This window comes from Cheilinus undulatus, linkage group 23 (assembly GCF_018320785.1).
Source record: "Cheilinus undulatus linkage group 23, ASM1832078v1, whole genome shotgun sequence".
In the NCBI taxonomy this organism is placed as follows: Eukaryota; Metazoa; Chordata; class Actinopteri; order Labriformes; family Labridae; genus Cheilinus; species Cheilinus undulatus.
Genome location: NC_054887.1, coordinates 14,855,129 through 14,877,825, shown reverse-complemented (window position 1 = coordinate 14,877,825; position 22,697 = coordinate 14,855,129). Strand labels below are relative to the sequence as shown.

The following is a 22,697-nucleotide window of genomic DNA, read 5'->3' as shown; positions in this document are numbered from 1 at the left end:
GTGCCATAACCCTTTCATTTTCATTTATCACAGTGTTATTAGTTGTGATGTTGTAATTTTGATGCCAATATGTTTCATATCCATGGTTTTGTCTCAGTTTTGTCGTGAAGAAAGCATGTCAATGATTTGTATGTCAAAATGTTTGTTTACTTAGTTAACTAAGGCCCTTCTCCTCTCATTGTTCAGTTTGGCTGGTAAACCAGCTCTAGAAAGAGTCCTGGTTGTGCCAAACTTCTTCCATTTGAGAATTATGGAGGCCACTGTGCACTTGGGAACATTCAGCACAGCAGAATTTCTTCTTCTGCTGTGTTCTTGCTTCGATATGCATTACAAACTATGAGGCCTAGAGAGGTGTGTGCCTTTCAAAATCATGTCCAATCAATTTAATTTACCACAGGTGGACTCCAATCACGGTTTGAAAAAAAATCTCAGCAACAATGAGTTAAATTTCAAGTGTTTTGGGGTCTGAACACTTATTTTTTAATTTGCAAAAAAATTCTAAAATTCAGTTTTCACTTTGTCATTATGGGGTGATGCGTGTAGATTAATGAGAGAAAAAAAACAATTTAAGTAAATTTAATGCTTATATAGATCAAAAACTTAAAATCCCATTCAAAATAAAATGTTTCAGCTCTTTTTCGTCAGAAATAAACAGCTTTATAGAAAAACTAAGCTTTCATTTTTCAAGCTGGTGAAACAAAACGAAAATTGCAATGTAGCCTACATTTTTTTATTAACCTAGATTTAATGGAAAGTATCGTTACATAAATATTTTATTTATATTGGGCTAATTGTACGTTGAAGGAAAGGTGCAGTAGGAACAAGATTTCAGTCGTTTGGCGTCGGTAAATGTATAAATTCCCACGTGTGAACGCGCGGTCGCTAGGGTAGCATGGGGGTAGTACGCAGAGTGTGAGCGCGCACGTACAGTAGCAAACAGCACGTCGTGTGTCCGCTGCTGTCGCGTATAAGCTGGCTGTGGAGATCCTGACCACGGCCACTCCTCTGACTCACACGCTGTCACCCACAGAGAAAGGTGTGAGTGTGGCCAGCAGCTGCTCGGACTCAGCCTGCTTCACCTATTCAGATTTGTTTTATTTTTTTAAACACGTTTTTTATCCTCAAACACCGCCATTATGTTGTGGACGGCCACTCAAGTCTTCAGGAAATTCTCCACCTCGTCCGTGAGTAACGCTGCGTTTGCTGCACCACAGCATGAACTGAACCTCTTATATTCACGTTGCATTGCTGATTAATCACAGTGTTGTGAATTGAATACATGCCAGGTTGTTGTGACATGAAGCAGACTGGGTAATCGCGGCTCTGACTGCAGACCAATGAGTCACAGTTCACGTCCAGGTCTTTAAAGTGCCTCTGCTGCTGTCTATCCAACAACCAGAGCAGGCTATGGTGTGTCAGAGCCAGCCTGCCACGTTACTGTCTCACCGTGCTCTCACTGAACCGGCCTCTACTGTACAAGACCTGCAGGAGTTGCATCAGCCTGATCTCCCCTCGGCTTAGTTAGGATCCTGCAGGGCTGCAGACAGCCACTTATGGAGGCATTAAATTGACAGATTGCTTATTTCCTTCATTACAGTGTGTTTTGTAACCGTGGAGCACGTTGCAGTGTGCCAGCCTGAGTTGGTGCCTCATGCACTTGACAGATCCATTCATCTGGGCTGCAGAAACCTGAAACCTCATCCCCTCCCTCACACACGTGTGCAGTTTACAGTGAGGAACTCCTCTGGATGAGGGTTGAGCTTACTGTCAGCCAATGGCTACTCTCAGAGCCGGTTTCAACCAAACACAAAGATTTAATGACCTTTGGACAGGGGGCGGATCTTGAGATTTGGGGGCTCTGTGAAAGGAGGACATATGGGGCCCCCAGATCCCACCCCTCTCTCTCTTGCTGTGCTTTTCACTGGTATGTCCATAAAATCACATGGAATCTGTTATACAACATGTTTCATGTCAATTGGTGGCAGTAAGTTTAGGCAATTACAGATCATTCAATTAATTACCGTCTAAAGACAAGGACTGTCCATGTTCCATGTCTGTCATCAGGCAGCTCCATCTTGCAGAGCTTCATTCTAATACTTTTTTTTTTCCAGTCAGAGAACGATCAGAACAGTGGAGATGGGCATGGTATAGTTGAAGCAACTGCAAGCCTGTAAACAATGCCTGCTGATGACGAGCATAGTGGATTAGTGTGGATGCAGCTATAGTAGCAGTTTGATAAGAACTGGACATTTCTTTATTCAAATAAGAGCAAAGAACCACTAAAAGCTATTACTGGTGAAAATTATTTTTTGTCCTTCACCTGATGGGCTTCAGCAAGAATTTATTTCACCAACTGGCTCTACTGATGGTGAACAGCATTGGTCTTTGCTTTATTGACCAAGCACGCTGACTAGATGCTGACAAGACATCATCAGAAGTATGAAACATGCAAAGATGTCAGCAGATTTACTCTGAGTCTGTTGAGTGGTCATCGGAGTAACTCTGTGACTGCTGAGTGGTCATCGCAGTAACTGTGACTGTTGAGTGGTCATTGGAGTGACTCAGTGACTATTCAGTAGTCATCAGAGTGACTCAGTGACTGTTGAGTGGTCATCAGAGTGACTCAGTGACTGTTGAGTGGTCATCAGAGTGACTCAGTGATTGTTGAGTGGTCATCCGTTTCTGTTTAAGACTGGTTGTGTGGCATCAAGCCACGACATTACCACTGTGTCATGATATTGATATTTGTTTTGGCTTGCATGTTAATGAATTTGTGCTTTCAGATTACCTGTGTGAGAACTGCGTTTCACACCTCAAAAATCTAGACAAGAGATGGCTTGCCTATTTCCACTGTAAGCCTCATATTTATTTTGGCCAACATAGACAGAAAAATAACCAACAAAGCCATATTTACCTTGTTTTTGGAGATATGCATGCCCACCTTGGAATAATATGTGTGCAATGTGTTTCCTGATGACAGTTTGACAGTATGTCATATTTCTTTTAAAAACATGTTCATGGTGACATGGGGGAGAAAAGCCGTTAAAGAGGCTGCTTGCCTCTTTAATTGCTTTTTATAACCAGCAGCTTCACTGTATACGGCATGTAAAGTTCAGACGTCACAGTAAGAGAGCCACAGAAAAGATGTATGGGCTGTTGTTTGAATAAGATGTGGGACAGTGAGTTGTGATATCAGGTTGCCACTGAAGAAATACACACAGGTTAATCATGATGAAAAATGTGTATTTTTCTCATTTCAGCATTACTACCAGAATAAGCTGAAACTCGCCATCATCGGCCAGAGTCTTTTCGGTCAGGAAGTTTACAGCAACCTGAGGAAGCAGGGGCACAAAGTGGTGGGCGTGTTCACCGTCCCTGACAAGGATGGGAAAGCCGACCCACTGGGTGAGTTCGCGAGCTTTTCTAGGGATCCACAATACCATTATCAGCAGATATTATCTTAAAAATTTCAATATCAGTATCGGCAGATATAAAAATTTCTGTCAATTTAACAGGTAGTATATCAGCAATATATATAAGGCAGTATATATCATTGTCCAAAATGTCCCGTATTGTCCCAACAGTGAACACAGCAGGGGGACCATTATGCTGTGGGGATGCTTCTAACTGTTGTATGAAGAAAATAGAATTATAAAGGTTTATATTTAAGGGAACACAGAAGAGAACTTCTCAGAGAAGCCTGTGACTAGGCTGCTGCTCATCGTTTAACTATCATAGAAAAATAACAAGTATGCACCTTCTTTTAACCCCTCAGAAAGGAGAATTTGACTCCTAGAGTATACATTATTCTATTATCTGATGAATTTTTTTCTCAGGATTGGTACAAAAATAGGACTGGAGGCATCCTCTGTTGATCCTGGTCATATGTCCATCAGGCCTTTGCTGTGGCTACTTGATGAGTGTTGACTCTGCTGTGTTCCCTGTACAAAGACAGGCTTTTATCCTGCGTTAGCAATGCGATAGTGGCTCCATTGTCTGTGAGTGGAGAGGCCTGTTTGGCCCAGAGATGCAGCTCTGAGGTGAAAAGTCTACAATCAGGCCGCGCTCTGTAGTATGATGCAATCTTTCTGGGAAACATCATCATCAGATGTCGACTGCCTCTTCGGCTCTGCGTGTCATTCTCGTTGCTTCTGCAGCCATCATTCAACCTCTGACCGCCACATTGCTCCTGGTCAAAAACACATTCCTGCCCTGCCTGAATGCTCTTGAAAACTAGTTCAATTGGAGCTCAAAGATGCAGCACAGGTTATGAAACTGAACTGAATGGAAATATTTATTTTGAACATAAAAAAGGAAAGCAAAAACAACCACAAACAGAGAGAGAATACATTTAAAAAGTTTACATGAAAAAACAAGAACTCTGATTATCCAGATTAGATGCACTGATTTGAATTTTTTTTGAAGCTGTGGCTACAAGTCTTGATGAACTTTAACATTTTAAGATCTCACAGCAGTTTGTCATGAGGACTTTTGGGTCAAAATTCAAACTTTGAGAGATGAGGCCAACAGAAATCAGGACTTCCACAGCATTAACTACAGTAACCCACCCCTCTTCACTGTGAAGGATCACTGACTGCTGAATGTTTTACTGCATGTTTGATAGGTCCACATTTACACCCCTCACCCACTCAACATCAAACAACCGCCTGTAAGAGTTCACACCCACCTGACAACCCCCTAACTGTGAGGAGGATGGGTGTTATCTCTTTAAGACAGAGTGGGAGAGACAATCTCTGAGATTCCCTGGTGGTTCCCATCAATTATTAATACTAGGAAATGCATGATATTGGATTTTTGAAGAGATTTAAAAAACATCATTTCAGCTGAAACTGATGTTGTCTATCATGTCAATATGGACCGAAATCTCTGAAAAAGAATCAAGGCAGTTCTGAAGGAAAAAGGGGTATAAGGTGTACCTAATAAAGTGGCCGGTGAGAGTATAGTATACAGTTATCGGACACAGCCATGATTAAAGTAGGGGTCCACAAAAATATTTTCCAGAAGCATATGGGACATCCTGAGGCTATGATCTGAAATGCAGATAAAAATAGCTGATTTTTTTGTTAACTGTTGGCTTGTGAATTAATCCAATATTTTTTGGATGAATCAAGATTGTATATCGCAACCATTTTCATCATGGTATATATTTTTTATCTTTGAATTTTTTTCTATAAAAGTTTTGTACTTTTAACATAGTTCTAGTGCAATAAGATGAAACCAGGTTTATTTCACGTTTTGCTTCATACCAAGATCATCGATCATTTTTATCCTTGTCTTATCAAGTTAACTCTTTTTTTCTCTTTAAGCTGTGGCAGCCGAGAAAGACGGCACACCGGTGTTCAAATTCCCCCGATGGAGAGTAAAGGGGAAGCCAATCCCAGAGGTGGTGGATGCCTACAAAGCTGTGGGTGCCGAGCTCAATGTGATGCCTTTCTGCTCCCAGTTTATCCCCATGAACATCATCGATCACCCGACACATGGCTCCATCATCTACCATCCCTCCATCCTGCCTCTGCACCGAGGAGCCTCTGCCATCAACTGGTGAGAATCCTCTTAATCCTGAAACCTAAAAAAACAGAACCAAAAAGAGTGACCGGTGTCTAGTTTTCACTAGAATTAATCTTTTAACTGATGCTAATATGCATATTATCCCAGTGATGGAGAAACCCTGCATTCTTGCTCTAATAAGACTCAAAAACACAGAAAGCTCTAAAATTAATTTTGAAAAAGGTCTAGATGTAGAGCTCACATTGCTGAAAAAAATGAGTCAAGTGAGGTATATTTTATAAACATGTCAACTATAATAAAACAAGCACCAAAGGTCTCAAAATTGCGGAATGCCACAACCTCCTCGATGAGAAATCGTAACCCAAAAAAAACGCATCATAAACTCACTTTTTTTTAATGAAAAAAGCTACAGTTTGGATTTCAGATGGAATGAAACATGACTGAGCAAAGAGACAGGTCAAACAAACATGTTTAGAAGCAATATCCTTGAATGTCATGCCCCTCCATTTCCCATGGTACCATTCTACTTTTGCTTGTTTTCTTGGGATCACGTAAATGTTGCCATCTTTGGAAAAACATCTTTGTTATCTTAAGATATAAGGCCAAGTAAGTTGAGAAATAGCAACAAAAACAACCATTATCATGGTAAGTTGGTGGGGAGTTAAATATAAGGATTTGTGTCTACTGAGGGCTTCCATACCTCACAGACTTTGACACAGCTTCCTCTGACCAACCTGTTGAGAATCACTGCCATAGTGGACGATAGTCATATATTTAATTTTACTCTTGAGCTCTAAACACGACTCACCGAGGGGCGAGAGCCCAATTGTCATCATGGGCAGCGATTTTTTTCTCTCCCACTTCTGCCCATTTATAGAGCAGTAAACATGCACCGATTCTCACAAAAAGTGGCACACAGTGAAAAATCTGAAGAAATTCAAGGGTTATTCATTAGTTTCTCAACATTTTAGCTGTTTTATTTTCATATTAACTGGAGGTGATGCTCACACAGGATGTAACTCCAGCCACCAGGGGGCTCTTGCTCACAACAATAACAAAAGAAGATGAGTAGAGACGCTCTGCCCATCCCCACTGTCAACCTCTTGTTTTGGATTGAGTGAAAAGTGGCCCTCCTTGTTAATGCTGGGATCTATTTGTAAAGCATTCTGGATCACTCACAATGCAAACCAGGAAGGGCATTTTTAACAGCTTTTCTCTCTCGTCATGAGAAATTCATTACATTAAAACATTGGTTTACTGTTCAGTAAATACACTCTATGGAGATCAGTTTTTATTGAACAGTCCTCAATTAAAAACAGGAAGTAAGCCACAGAGGTGGCATGTCTGCACTCTACTTGACCTGGAAATGGCTAGTTTGGCAAAAATTGTACAGTAGGTGGGGGTGGAGTTCAACAGAACAAACTTGGGTGATTGAAATTGTAACCAATGGCAGAGAATAAATGTGGTCCATCACAAGTAAACAGCAAAAAACATGAATGAGATACAGCAATAGAACGGCAGCTTCCTGTAGCAGCTCATGCTTCTTCATGTAGCAGTTTTTGACATGACATCCAGTGGCAATAATTAACAAGATGTGTCTGTCAGGATGGATCCAGGGCTCCAGGCTCAAGGGCTCCGTTGTTTAAAAATATTGCTTTGACACAAATCCTTTATTCTTTTAATCAAAAATGCAATCCAACAGCCTGTCTCATAATATTAAAAAAAGGCATAACTTTGATTATAGGCACACTGCAGCTAAAGCATTGGGACAAGGTTGCAGAAATAGTCCCAAAATTGCTTTATGTGATATTTGTCACTCAGAAAAATAAGCTAAAATACATCATAATGAAACAAAACAAACTAAACTCAGATAGTAATTCTAAAATACTTTAACCATAAGTCAGGCATGGGTGTAAAAAAGTCTTATGTTGACACATGGAGAATCACTGACCAGCAGCCTTATTTGCTAATGCTAACACTCTTTTTAACCATCTGTTGATAGTTGCTCCTTGATAAAGTTGCAAAACGTCTAAGGTTTTTGTCCCGCACATCTGAAAACTAAGGGCCAAAGGTTTCTGGTTCAGACAGGCCGAGCGAAACTCAGGTCTGGGTCAGACTAGATGTGTAGGTGGGGTTTAAAGGGAGGTCTGCTGCTATCTGTCTGTCTCACAGGAGGATTAAACCAGTTCTGTTTGACCCCAACCCCCCCCCCCCAAGCTGGTTTTCTTATCTCTCCACATGCCAGCTTGAATGCGCTCCACCCCGGTTATCACACTGCTTTGTTATCACAGTGTGTAAAGGAATAGCTTCTGTTTATTTACAACTGTAAAAACACAATGTCCGTGTTGTTTTTCTAATTATTGATGAATATTTCTCTTTTTACTCCCATAGTAAATCTGTTTGGCTGTTTTGACACTACTTACAGTTGATTAAAAGGACATTTACATTAAAAAAAACAGTTTAAAGATATTGTGGACTTTACCTTTTTCACTCCCAACTGTGCGTCCATTAAGTATGAAACCACAGCCCAAGAGATCTAAGGATGTACCACAGTGTAAAATGTTATAAATCCAGCCAAACTGTAGCGATATACTTGGCCAAAAGCCTAAATAAAATAAATATGTCTATACTCAGTTGCATCATAAGAACTAATATCAGACAGCTTGTTTCCTCACTCTTATCAGCCATTTGTCTGTGTTAGTCTCTCCCTCTCTCAGTGAAATCACCTGTTGTCTTCTCTTTATCGCTCCTGCTCCTTTAACTCATGTTTACGGTCCTCTTTAACTCATCTATCTGCTCTAAAAATACCTGCATTATGGCACCTGTCCAGCATTTTTTCCCTCTGTATGTATGCTTTTGTGTCACAGGACTCTGATCCATGGAGATAAGAAAGCCGGCTTCTCAGTGTTCTGGGCCGATGATGGACTGGATACCGGACCGATCCTGCTGCAGAGGGAGTGTACTGTGGAACCCAACGACACTGTGGACTCACTTTACAACCGCTTCCTCTTCCCTGAGGGTATCAAGGCTATGGTAACCTACTTCCTCACTGTCATCCAAGGAACAGTAGAATTGTAACTAAAACTTTCCAAACTGTCCAGACTTTTCCTCACCATTTTCATATTGTTTGCTATATTACTCCACTTTTTTCTTTCCACAACGTGTTAAACTTCACAGACTGATTTTCCCAATTGTTTCCTGGTGCAGGTAGAGTCTGTGCAGCTCATTGCTGATGGGAAGGCCCCCAAAATTCCCCAGACAGAAGAGGGAGCGAGCTATGAAGGCATTCAGAAGAAGTCCAATTCTAAGGTGAGCGTCCTCACGGCTCACAAGCTTGACCTCATGACTCCAGCAGCTTTGCTCCAGTGATTACCATTCTGCACCATAGGTGCATTACAATGAAAAATGTGTTTCTGTCCAGATTTTGGAGAAGCAGACTCCTGGTGCAGGAGTTGCATTGCCCGCCTAAGCCTGCAACTTGTTGTCTGCCACTGAGTAGTCTTGTGAGCAAAGAAGCATAAACTTGTAATACACAATGAAAGGGGGCAAATTTTCTGTCTTGTCAGGTTGTACAGTCATGGATGAAAATGTTGGCACCCCTGGAATTTTTCCAGAAAATACACCATTTCTCCCAGAAATTGTTGCAGTTACAAATGTTTTTGGCAGACACATGTTTATTGCCTTTATGTGCATTAGAGCAATAGAAAAAATTCGAAGAAAAAAGACAAAATTGACATAATTTTACACAAAACTCAAAAAATGGGTCAGACAAAATTGTTGGCACCCTTTTAAAACTTTGGGTAAATCATTTTATTTCCATCATGTGATGCTCATTTAAACTCACCTGTGGCAGTAACAGGTGCTGGCAATCTAGAAATCACACCTGAAGCCAGTTAGAATGTATAAAAGTTGACTCAACCTTTGTGTTGTGTGCCTGTGTGTGTCACACCAAGCATGGAGAAGAGAAAAAAGAGCCAAGAACTGTCTGAGGACTTGAGAAGCAAAATTGTGAAAAATATGAACAATCTCAAGGTTAAAGACCATCTCCAGAGATCTAGAAATTCCTTTGTCCACTGTGCGTAATATACTCTAGAAGTTTATAACCCATGGCACTGTGGCTAATCTCCCTGGATGTGGACGAAAGAGAAAAATTGACAAAAGAATGCAACGCAGGATAGTTGGAATGGTGGATAAACATCCTCAGTTTACTTCCACACAAATTCAGGCTGTCCTGCAGACTCAGGGTGCAAAAGTGTCAGCTCAGGTGTGCCAGTAGTCGAGTGGTTAAGCTGCGCGCCATGTACGCAGGCGACCTGGATTCGAATCCGGCCTGTGGCACTATTTCCTGCATGTCTCCCGCTCTCCTCCCTGTTTCCGACTCTATCCACTGTCCTATCTAAAAAAGACCAAAATTAAATCTTACAATAAAAAAAAAAAAGTGTCAGCTCAGACCATGTGTCAGAATCTGAATGAGATGAAGCGCTATGGCAGGAGACCGAGGAGAACCCCACTGCTGACAAACAGACATAAAAAAGCCAGACTGGAGTTTGCAAAAATGTACCTGAGTAAGCCTCAATCCTTCTGGGAGAACATTTTGTGGACAGATGAGACTAAGGTAGAGCTTTTTGGAGAAACACGTCATTCTACTGTTTACAGAAAACAGAATGAGGTCTACAAAGAAAAGAACACAGTACCTACAGTCAAACATGGTGGAGCTTCAAGGATGTTTTGGGGTTGTTTTGCTGCCTCTGACACTGGGTGCCTTGACTGTCTGCAAGGAATCATGAAATCTGAGACTAGCAAAAAATTTTGGGCCGCAATGTAGGGCCTAGTGTCAGAAAGCTGGGTCTGGGTCAGAGGTCATGGGTGTTCCAGCAGGACAATGACCCCAAACATACCTCAAAAAGCACCAAGAAATGGTTGGAGACAAAGCTGGAGAGTTCTGAAGTGGCCAGCAATGAGTCCAGATCTAAATCCCATTGAAAACCTATGGAGAGATCTCAAAACTGTTGTTGCAAGAAGCACCCTTCAAATCTGAGAGACCTGGAGCAGTTTGGAAAAGAAGAGTGGTCCAAAAATCCAGTTGAGAGGTGTAAGAAGCTTGTTTATGGTTATAGGAAGCGATTGGTTTCAGTTATTATTTCCCAAGGGTGTGCAACCAAATTTTAAGTTGAGGGTGCCAACAATTTTGTCTGGCCCATTTTTTGAGTTTTGTGTAAAATTATGTCAATGTTGTCTTTTTCCTTCAGATTTTTTGTGTTGTTCCAATGCACATAAAGATAATAAACATATGTATACCAAAACATTTGTTGATTGCAACAATTTCTGGGAGAAATGATGCATTTTCTGGAAAAATTCCAGGGGTGCCAACATTTTCGCCCATGACTGTATGTGATAGTGGCATCTGTGCTCACAGTCACGACATATGTCTCAGCATTTTTTACCGGTATAAAGATGCAGCCAACTGTTTGATGGAAAAAATTGTGTAAATGAGGCTCTTATACACAGGACTTTCCAGCCGTTCAGCTATAAAAATGCGACATTAATTTTGTCCATATATCCTGGTTCTCTTCCTAAATATCCACAAAAGCAGATGCTGAGCATGTTAACCAAACACTGATATGATTCATTTCTAAGACCACATCAACACTGAAAGCATCTTTGTGCTGAAACTCTTACATAATAAAAGTCAACATGTTTTCTGCTGCTTCTGGTCCTTCATTGCAACATTGCAACAACACCTTCATTCACTGACCTGGATGGAAATTTACTGGAAGTGTAGAAAATTCAGGGCCAAGCCTGTCTGATTTTGTATCCGGCTGCTGTTTGTCCCACACGAGGAGAGGTAGAGGTGGAGCTGCTCTTGGCTGCTGTCTGATTCATCACCGTGAGCCACGTTGCTGGCAGAGTGTCTAAAAGTGCTATTCTTAGCCTGTAGAGTTAATTTCCAGCGTCCACGTGTCCCTCAGGGAGTTGCAGCCAGCTGTTGGGCTTCCCTCCCATTCTCAGAAAGCCGGTCTGAAAATGAATATGATCCGTCAGCATGTTGACTCTGGTGTCTCTCTGCCCCTCAGGTCAACATGGCCCAGCCAGCGCAGGCCATCCACAACTGGATCCGTGGCCATGACAAAGTTCCCGGTGCCTGGACTCTTATTGATGGTCAGGTGGGTTTCCTGGAAGACACAAGCACACACATTAATACAGTTTTTACTTAAAGAGAAATGTACTTCAACATGACTACAAAATTTAGGAACAACTCCAGTCCAGTTTCCTGATTTTCTAACAAGTTGCAGGTTGATAATACAAATATTTAATAAACATGACCAACGCTTTCCTTTGTTTTTCCTTAGACTGTGACTTTGTACGGCTCGTCCATGTTAGGGGGGTCGGTACCAGCCGGTCAGCCCCTGGAGATTGAGGGAGCGTCCCAGCCTGGTCTGGTTACAAAGAATGGACTCGTCCTTTACGGGACTGATGGGAAAGCTGTGAGTGTCTACTACTAAACAAATAAATCTGTGTCTATTGGCTGCACTCCAGGGTTTATTCAAACACAGCGAGAGATAGTTCACCTTATGATGGTCTTTGTTGCTGAGCTTTATTCTCTTTGTGTTTCTGTCACAGCTCCTGGTGAAGAATCTGCAGTTTGAAGACGGGAAGATGATCCCAGCATCTAAATACTTCTCTTCAGGTGAAAGCTCGAGCGTGGAACTGACCGACGATGAGAAGAAGATGGCAGAGGAGATCAGGGCAAGCTTGACAGTCTTTTTGATGTCCTTTAAATTTAATTATGCTGAAGGATAACTTTGAAAGACTTCAAGTTAACCATGATATTTCTTTAACAGAACATCTGGAAAGGAATCCTCAGCAACGTACCGGCCATTGAGGACACGACGGACTTCTTCAAGTCTGGAGCCGCCTCTATGGATGTAGTCAGGTGAGGTTCAAAAGTGAAGTAATAATATCAGAAAAAAGCTACCTGTGTTTTAAAGCATAGGTGGCACAAACTGTGGTATGTCTGTGTAAATTTGAAGATTTGGGATTGGGTTATAAACAAAAAGTTAACATATAAGCTCATTTAAAGTCATAGTAGTCAGCTACATGCTGTGTTTTTGTTCATTGTGAGATAAATTTCCAAATTCTATCAGCCACAGTGGCCTACGGCTCATAATGGAGAACCAGAAAACAGTAAATTTAAACTGGCCATAGTTCACCATAAGGCCAGGGGGAAGGCTATTTGCTGGAATACTTGCCTATTTTTCACTTGAACAAGGCACAGCATGAACAAACATCTTACCTGCTAAAGATGTGTTTAAATCCATACTTGGCTTGTCTGTAGACATGGATGACTAAAACAAGCAGGCTGTGGCTTTGTCTCTCTCAAAGCAGCAACAGTTCAATCCCTCCTGTCTGTTAATATCGCGATGCTAAAGTTTAGTAAAGTCTCTTATAATAGATATGTATTCCTGCCAAGTCTGTCACAATAAACGTCTCCCATGCTAATCCTTAACAAAGACTTATTTTGAGGAGCAACATCAGAAAATGAAGCGTTTTCAGCAGCAACTTACCTCATGTTGTGTCCTGCTGAGTAGAAAGCTGAAGCTTAAGGAGAAAGGCTGTTGCAAAAAAATACAGAGGTTTACACTTTGTCTCCCTTTAATGGCAAATTACACGGCTGTGTTTACAGATCCCTTTTAAAATGTACAATAACTTATAGAAAAGGGATGGTCATCTGGTCTTCGCCGCAAGCTGTAGCTTTACAAGCTTCTGATGTAAAATAAGAGTATGATTTTGTAGGACATCTCTTTATTTGTTGTTTTAACTAAACATGTGACTGTTAACCCTTTACATTCAGGCTGGTGGAGGAGGTGAAGCAGAAATGTGCTGGTGTGCAGCTGCAGACAGAAGACGTATACATGGCCACCACCTTCCAGGATTTCATCCAGATGTTTGTCCGTAAGCTGAGAGGAGAGGACCAAGAGGAAGAGCTGGTCATTGACTATGTGGGTAAAATGACTTCAAAGTTTATCTTACCATCTCCAGCTCAGGAGGTGTTTTTTGTGGTCAATAATGCTTTATTTGTCGACAGGCAACCAAAGATGTCAACAACATGACAGTGAAAATGCCCTACCAGTGTTTCATCAACGGCAACTTTGAAGATGCAGAAAACGGGAAGACCTACAATACCATCAACCCTACTGACGGATCTGTGAGTCATATGACAAGTTAATCCACAAAGAGACACTTTGTTTGATGCATTTGTTATATTTTTGGACTGTTTATGTCACCAGGTGATCTGTCAGGTGTCCTACGCCTCAGTGGGAGATGTGGACCGGGCCGTGGCTGCTGCTAAAGACGCTTATGAAAATGGACCATGGGGAAAGATGAACCCTAGAGACAGAGGGAGCCTGCTTTACAAGTGAGTGGCTCCATCTAGAGGGCTGAATTGGGATTAGATGGCTAAATAAACCTATCAGGACTAGATTGCTGTAGAAGAGGAAATAGTTTAACTCCAAAGGGGGAAATTTGGGGCGATAGAAACATGTTAGAACCTCCTTTCAGTATTTTCTTCAAATGCATGTGTCTGTTAAAAACCAGTCCTTCCTTTAAGTAAAAAAAAAAAAAAAGTTGGGACAGTGAGTGAAGGAAACTCCTGCTCTGTTTCCTCCACCCTGCAGACTCGCAGACCTGATGGAGGAACACCAGGAGGAGCTGGCAACCATCGAGTCCATCGACTCCGGAGCTGTGTACACACTGGCCCTTAAGACACACGTGGGCATGTCCATCCAAACCTTCAGATACTTCGCCGGCTGGTGTGACAAGATTCAGGTAGGTTTAGCTCTGAACACACAAACAGCAGTTTTCTAACCATTGATTCTGACAACAGAGGTACATGTTTGTTTGATACAGGGTAAGACGATCCCCATCAACCAAGCCAGACCAAACCGAAATCTGACCTTCACTAAGAAAGAACCTCTGGGGTAAAGAAAATCTAGATTTACTAAGTACTTTAAATAATCAAACATCAGTTGTTTGTTTACCTCATGCTGTTGTTTTCTTCCTGTGACAGTGTGTGTGCCATTGTCATCCCCTGGAACTACCCTCTTATGATGTTGGCATGGAAGAGCGCTGCCTGCCTTGCAGCTGGAAACACACTTGTACTGAAACCTGCACAGGTAAGTTTAACATACATGCAATACGAACTGCCTCCTACTTGTTTTTTGAACATGAACATGATACTTAATTGTGATTTTGCAGATATGCTGATATTATAACTCATTTTTGCAGATTCTTATACCAGTAAAAACATGGTTGTGCTTAAGAATCCACCCTACAGTCATACAAAAACCAACCCAAAAAGTTGGGATGTTGGGTTAAATATTAATCAAAACAGAATACAGTGAATGCCCTTGACATCTGACCCGTGAGGGGGCATTGCATTTAAAACTGTCACATTACAATGGGGGCTCAGGAAAACCAGAAAACCATTGTCAGTTAACACAGCACGTCACTGCATCCACAAATGCAAAGATAGAGCCATATACCAACAACATCCAGAAACCCACCTACTTCTCTGGACCAGAGCTCATCTTAGATGGACTGACCTAAAGTGGGCTGTGGTCTAATGAGTCCACATTTTAGATTGCTTTGGGAAATAATGGCTTGGTGAGACCAAGCTGGGGGAGGAAAATAAACATTCAGATTGTTGTCGAAGTTCAAAAGCCAGCGCTTGTGATGGTTTGGGGTGTATTAATGCTCATGGCATTTGTCACTTGCACATCTGTGAAGGCAGCATTAAACCTTTGAAACCAACTTTGTCATATATGTTAAGAAGAAATATAGGTTACAAAAAGTTAAACAACTTTCTAACCATAATTTGTAGCCTTTTTTAACTTTTTTTCCCCTCTGGAGGTCCTCATTGTGCCGTTCTAATGACACTATCCAAGCCTCTGTGGCCCCAACAGTAGCTTTTCTAGCAAGCCTAAAACTTGGCTGACTTTTCAGGGTCTTTAAACATTATATCCACACCAGTAACTCTGATATTGAACATCTTTTTTTTAAATGAATTTTTAATCAACTTTTAATTGTTGCTTAGCATTAGCCACCTTAATCTTTTCCCAAAATGGATGTCACACGGGCTGTGACAACCATTTTGCCAAACAGAGATGTGCGTACACATAGACCGGAGAAGACAGCCTGAATGGCTTATAATGAAGAGAAAAAGAGACGGGGAGCCTGTGGTGTATCCCTCTGTGTCTCTGCAGACAGGAATTACTTTAAATAATGGCTCATACTTAGCCAGTATAAAAAAACAAGGATTTTTTTGTAAATATGTAAATATTTTGTCACTCTTTGGTCCCCAAGAGATTGGGGAACAAGGTTATGCAAGAAAGTCTTAGTCATTATTGTTTACTGTCTTTATCACATAAAATCTTTGTATCCGTTTAGTTTTTCCTATCGTCTTTATCGTCCCATAACTTTTTAAGGATTCAAGTGACATTACAGCACCACACACATTCTTTATGCCCAGGTTGTCCTGAAAAATATGTTTAGAGCTTGACTGTGCACCACAGGGTGGATGTTTTACAAGCGTTTTAAGACAGTAAGTCCAGGTGAGACAAAATGGTTAAAAGTTAGCTTTGGCCTCAGAGGGTAAATACTGAGAGGTACATGCAGATTTTGAAGCAGCATATGCTTCCATCCTTTTTCAGGGACATGCCTGCTTAATTCACTGAGGCAATGCCAGGATTTTGTAGCTACAACACCATGGCTTTGCATTTTTTTTGGAGAGGGCGGGGCCTAAACTGACCTAAACACCTGTCTACCAATGAAAATTTACATGATGTACGTTTTCTATGTGGACATTTTGTCATGTCATGCTTACATAGTGTTGTTGGAAAGAAAGATGATGTAGCACAGTGGAAAACATGCTCCTATCTTTTTTAAGTGCTGCAGCTATGAAATTCAGAGGGTGTATATTAAACATTAATTATCATTGTATTCTGTTTTTTATTTACATTAAACACAATTTCAAACCTTTTTTTGGGGGGGGGGGGTTCTTCCTTATTACATGAAGCAGAACTTCATGTGTTAATTTGTCATTATTTACAGGTCACACCATTGACAGCACTGAAGTTTGCAGAGCTCTCAGTGAAAGCTGGCATTCCTAAAGGAGTCATTAACATTTTGCCAGGCTCAGGTATGAACACTAAATCACAACACAGCAAACAAAGTAAGGATTTTTATTACATTTTTTTGTTTTATGGACAAATAAAGGAGCTGATTGACGCATTACAGAGATTCCGGGATGCCCCCACACTGTATGCTCCTTCTGTGACAAATTATGTTAGTTTTTATACACATAAAGTTTTTGTTTCTGTCCTGCAGGTGGGATGGTGGGACAGCGTTTGTCTGATCACCCAGATATCCGTAAGCTGGGCTTCACCGGGTCAACACCCATCGGGAAACAGATCATGAAGAGGTATGCCTGAGGCTGCTTATTTGTTTGTTTGAGTCACTGTGAGTTAAAGTTAACACTTCCCTTTTTGTGATTACGTGTTGCAGCTGTGCAGTCAGTAACCTGAAGAAGGTTTCTCTGGAGCTGGGTGGAAAGTCGCCTCTCATCATCTTTGGTGATTGTGACATGGACAAGGCTGTTCGCATGGTGAGGGAGCTTCTGTTGCAGACTAAGGCCAGCCCCACACTAGACGATTTTAAAAACAAGGGAGACCACAGGCATTGGGAAAATTTCAAACGTTTTTTCATCTTTGATCCTGTGGACACACACACTAGACTACTCTGCCGCTGCTTCTGCAGCATTTCAGTTGAAACATTTGACGGATACCCCCTGTTTTTTTCTTCATTCGATTTACACTTTTAGTTTCAGCCCTGGGATTTATTTTTTCTTTAAACAAAACCATTTTGTGACCTCAATTTTAAAAGGTTTTTTAAAACTTGTTTCACATATTTTATAGATTAATTAGTTTATGAATGAAACAAAAACCTTAAAGAGTAATGTCAATACTTATGTTGTCATATGAGATTTTATGAAAATATCTAGTGAAATCCACTGATGCATGCTTTGAAGACAAGACGGGTGTTTTCTAGTGCCAAAATGATTTTAAAAAATCTGTGTGCTTTTAGTCCATTCACTGTTTTTTAAAAGGATTGTTTTCCAGTAATGGAAAAGGTCTATTTATTTTTTTTCAGTTTGATTAAAAATTTAAACATGTTGAAATAAAAATAAAGGTAAAATGTAAAAGTGACAACATAACAGAAACTCAGATGACAGATATCCATATTCATTGCATTTATTGTGTTTTTGTGATTACTACTACAGGGTATGAGCTCTGTGTTCTTCAACAAAGGAGAGAACTGCATCGCTGCTGGACGTCTGTTTGTGGAGGATTGTATTCATGACGAGTACATCAGCCGGGTGGTGAGTGAGACTCAGCCCTGACTTGCTTTAAAATGGCCTGGAAGTCCTAGTTAAATAAACGAGCAAATCTTTTCAAGCTTTACGGTTCCATAATGTAATGGTGTCAGAAGAAAATAAAATAACAGCTTTGAGAGCATTTAATGACTTCTCTTTTCTCTCTAAGGTTGAGGAGATCAAGAAGATGAAGATCGGAGACCCCCTAGATCGCTCCACAGACCATGGCCCACAGAATCACAAAGCTCACCTGGACAAGCTGCTGGAGTACTGCGAGGTGGGAGTGAAGGAGGGCGCCACGCTGGTGTATGGAGGCAGACAGGTGGACAGGCCAGGTAAGAAAAAACACCTATGGCTTATTTTCAGTCTAGTAGGGTCAGATTGATTGCTCGCCCTTAATAATATCTGCCCCTATGAGACTACAACAGAAAATAAGCTCAAGTGTCAGAATAATGTGTCTGTTTTCCTTTTATTTTTGAAGTGTTATTTTTAGAAGGTTTGCTTTTGTTACCACCAGTTGACTGTAATTCCCCTTCAGGCTTTTTCATGGAGCCCACAGTGTTCACTGACGTGGAGGACCACATGTTCATTGCCAAAGAGGAGTCCTTCGGCCCTGTCATGGTGGTGTCCAAATTCAAAGACGGGTAATTCAACGAATAATCAGTCTTCAGTTCAAGTCAGAGCCTCTGACCTTAGATAACCTCTCTGTTCTCCTGTAAACCCTCAGTGATGTGGACGGCGTGCTGCAGAGAGCCAACGACACAGAGTACGGCCTGGCTTCAGGCGTGTTCACCCGCGATATCAACAAGGCCATGTACGTGAGCGAGCGTCTGGAGGCGGGAACGGTATTTGTCAACACTTACAACAAAACCGATGTGGCTTCACCGTTTGGAGGCTTCAAGCAGTCTGGTTTCGGTAAAGACCTCGGTGAGTAGCATGAAAAGCAGCTGAGAGTTGTTGAAAACTACAACAAATGACTGCAGGCTGTTACACCTCAAAAACGAGACACAACTGACTATTGGCAGCAGGGGGGGCTAATGAGTTCAATCCTGGTAGTTTTTTGTGAAATGATTTTTTCTGTGAGCAAAGTAAAATAATGTAAGCATCCAAAGTAATTCTAGGTTGTTTGGAAAAGCTGTGTTAAAATTCTTTGTGCTGTTAACAGCTCTTGAGCAATATGTAAGAAAAAAATATTTCCATAAGGGGGCTAATAATTTCATAAACTAGCTGCAAAAACTCTCTGGTACAGCTACCTAAGCTAAGCTAACTCGATGCTAAACACACAACTTCTGTCAAGCTCTTCACAATAAAAGTCCACAGCTGTTCTTTTTCTGAAACGCTTTTATTGTGAAAGCCTTCACCAGGAAACGTGCTCAAGTCATTAGCAACTTTACACACCTCATCAGGATAGAGATGAAATGTGAAACATGTTTTGTTCAAGTCTCATTAGGTTTACTTCTGTCTCACTGCACTCCATAACATTTTTTTCTGTTTCAGTGCTTAGACATAGATTAAGTATGCCATCAAAGGCTTGTTTTAAGGGGAGAAGGGGGTTAATAACACTTGAATTTGGATCAAAAAGCATTATCACTTTTTCATTTTGTAATACTGTGAAATAATACCATTACTGTCAAAGGCAAGAAAAATATTGTGATATGATTTTTAGGCCATATCACCCATGCCTAGAATAGGCAAATGTGGCTGATAGGTTAGGGAAATTTACCTCATGATGAAAAAAACACCATGTAGCCGGCTGGTAATTTTCAAAGAAGGCAGAGAAATCAGCTAACATACTATATTAAGATGAACTGCTCGATAATTTTATATCATTGTAGCATTACGGGGGTGGGCTGTACTGGAGCCAAAATATCAAACATTTTGTCGTAGGGTGCAGCATACATGATGGTCCTCCAGGGGAGGTTCTCTCTCCCAGTTACTAAATGCTTTTTTCTTTCTCTTTTGTCTGCAGGCGAGGACGCTCTCAGTGAATACCTCAAGACCAAAGCAGTGACTGTGGAGTACTGAGACAGTGTGAACGAACTCTGAGCCACGTCAGTCTGCGTCAGCCAGACATCCAGCCACATTCTGCAGGACTACGAGCATGTGTGAGAGTGTGTGAGCGTGTGAATGAGAGGAGAGCTTTGTTGTTCATGTTAGCTTGGACAACGTGCCTGTCTTTTCTTGGCTTTCTGTGTGGAAAAAAAATCAACACCATGGACGAGAGACGCTTGCTTTTTACCCGTCTGCATTTCTACACATAAAACGTGGAGTTGGAGCCGAGGTGGGTCCGACTGTATTTTTAAACTAAAAGTGTGTTTTATGTTAAAACACACTCACTCTTATCAACCTGAAACCTATTTTTAGTAAGTCCGTTCTCAGAGTGGTTGGTCTTTTATCCGTCTGTCAGCTACACTGTGCCATGAGGTTAAATTGTTGGGAGAAGGACTGTGAGTGGCTCGGATTTAAAAGGGAATTCCTTTGTTTTAAACCTAGGTCCTTGTTTTATATTTTTGGGGTCTTGATGTCTAAGGGTGCACTCAAACTATGCCCAGTTGTCCCATGCTGAGCTAAGGCATGATTGGTTGCTTGGCATGGTACAGATTTCTTAGTGTTAGTGTACCTTAAGAGACACAAAAAGGTATGGATTTGCTCCTGTAGATTGTTTGTATTTGCAGCTGAAAAACAGGCTGCAGAATAATCCTTAGGGGAAAATGTGCCCGGACGATGTATGTCTACATTCTTTTTTGTATTTCTTCTGATTGTCTGACAACATTACAGAAAGTTTCCCCACTTTTTTACAAGGTGAAATCCTTCATTTCTTCAAGAAACAGCTGCTAGATTGCTTTCTTCAAAGCTGCCAGACTTCATTGAAAAGAAACAGCAATTTTACCTCACAGGACTAGGTAAATGTTTATGCACTGCTGCCTTAAATTGTCTGTTGGTGTCTAACTTAGCTCTTTAAATGGATAGATGTTCCAACAAGGTGTTTTTGCTACAAAAGAGTGATTGATGCAGCAGCTTTTTAGTCCAAATAGATAAAATGACTGATGTTGTCAACATAGTGGTTTTATGGCTCTTATTTGTGTAAAAAACACCCACAATACCTCAGTCTGCAGCAGGGATAGGCAACTATGGTATGGCAAACTTGTAAGAGATGGTAGGATACTCTTGATTTAACCATTGTAAGTACATATAATTTAACAGAAGGAAAAGATATGTAGCTCTAATCCGCCTTTATTACGTCAAACCTTTAGATTTTTTTAAGCCAGAATGTGCAAATAGTAATGCTTATGCAGCTGAACACAGAATTTAAACCAGTTTAAGTTATTTTTGCATTGCAATAAACACAGTATCTACTGGTTATTTTAATATGCTTTACTTGCATATCAAGTTTTTTTGCAATTGCATATAAACAGAGAAACAAATACAGCCTATAGGGGGGACAGGAAGAGATATCTGCTTTGAGAAGGGCTACCAAAGTCCTGAAGTTTTGTGCTAAATAACAATCTAGAGCTAAGTTAGAGTTCCAAAAGTAGTGACACATTAAGGCAACAATTTTAAAAAGCTCAAGAGAAATGATGGCAGACATGGATTAAAACTCCCAGTCTAAAGCCTCTCAGTGGTTCAGTCCAGTTTGTCACAGTAAACACTGATCTTTTCACAGCTGATGTCTGTCCAGCCTCACCCATTGCAATGGGAGGATCTTTTGTCTCATCTCAGTGATAAGAGCTGATCTTTTCGCTCCCCCTCAACAGCTCTACATTTGGTACTTTAATAGTTCTTTAAATTCTGACAAAGAAGGAAACTGGCTCTCTGTCGTTCATATAAAAGAGCGAGCTCATTCCTGAATGACACATTATTGCTCAGCCACTTACCCCACAAAGTTCATTTCCTTGATAGGATATCAGTGTTTCCGTTAGAGGCATGTTTGTGAAAAAAGGAGAAAAGCGGTTAAAGAGGCTCAGTTAGCCTCTTAGCTTAGTACAAGACTCCTCTAGACTCTTGTCTCCCCTCTCCTGTCTAGACTTGTAGTTTTAAGTCTGCAGGGCTAAGTCATTTGTGATATCAATCACCTTCATGCCAGGTAAAGTGGTTAACATGTAGAAAAAAATACTTTTGGAAAGTGTAGTGATAACAGCCAGTTTAAGTAGATATTTTCTGATGATAACTGTAGGTGCAGGTCCACTTAGAGCTGTAACGGACTGACTTTCTGTTCTCATTGATTCTTAACTTGGGCCCCTGTAAGTGTCCCCCCTGGTGTTTACAGTCTGTCTCTGTAGAGATCCTTTCTTTGATGTTGTCAGACTTTCAGAATGAAAACATGAAGCTGTCGGTGACAAAAAATAACTTTAAGTGAACATATTATATTATGGTGCCACTATAACCAGCTTGAACTAGTATTATACTACAATAGATTTTTGTTAAGTGGCATTGTTAGTTTTGGTTAAGAGTGTGCACAGTGACCTGTGATCACACCTCACAAGGATGTCACAAAATTCAAAACACTGATTTTAGGCATCTAAAAGATTTCCAGCTGCAATTGCTGCATCATTTGATTTTGTCTGACTATTTTTAGGTCCTGAAGGATCATTCACACACATGAAGAAATAAAAGGTATCTGGCTGCAGACCTCTATGGTGGGGCTTTTTGAAGTCATCTGTTGCAGACCTCTACAATGGGGCAGGAAGTGATGACTTAACCCTTGTTGGGTTTTTCCTTAGTTTGTGGTGTGTTATTT

The 22,697-nt window shown here is 40.9% G+C and overlaps 1 protein-coding gene across 1 annotated transcript; it reads left to right on the top strand.

Moving 5' to 3' along the window:
* The first annotated feature begins 957 nt into the window (after positions 1-957).
* Positions 958-22,655, top strand: aldh1l2 (aldehyde dehydrogenase 1 family, member L2). The gene is made up of 23 exons (XM_041780497.1): positions 958-1,184; positions 3,261-3,405; positions 5,328-5,562; positions 8,397-8,562; positions 8,737-8,838; positions 11,604-11,693; positions 11,880-12,014; positions 12,151-12,276; positions 12,372-12,463; positions 13,382-13,529; positions 13,616-13,735; positions 13,818-13,945; positions 14,205-14,355; positions 14,437-14,507; positions 14,597-14,702; positions 16,639-16,726; positions 16,915-17,008; positions 17,092-17,191; positions 17,867-17,965; positions 18,129-18,294; positions 18,498-18,603; positions 18,687-18,886; positions 19,929-22,655. Exons 1-23 carry the CDS (start codon positions 1,137-1,139, stop codon positions 19,982-19,984), a joined length of 2,772 nt encoding a protein of 923 aa, XP_041636431.1. The 5' UTR covers positions 958-1,136; the 3' UTR covers positions 19,985-22,655.
* The last annotated feature ends 42 nt before the right edge of the window (positions 22,656-22,697 follow it).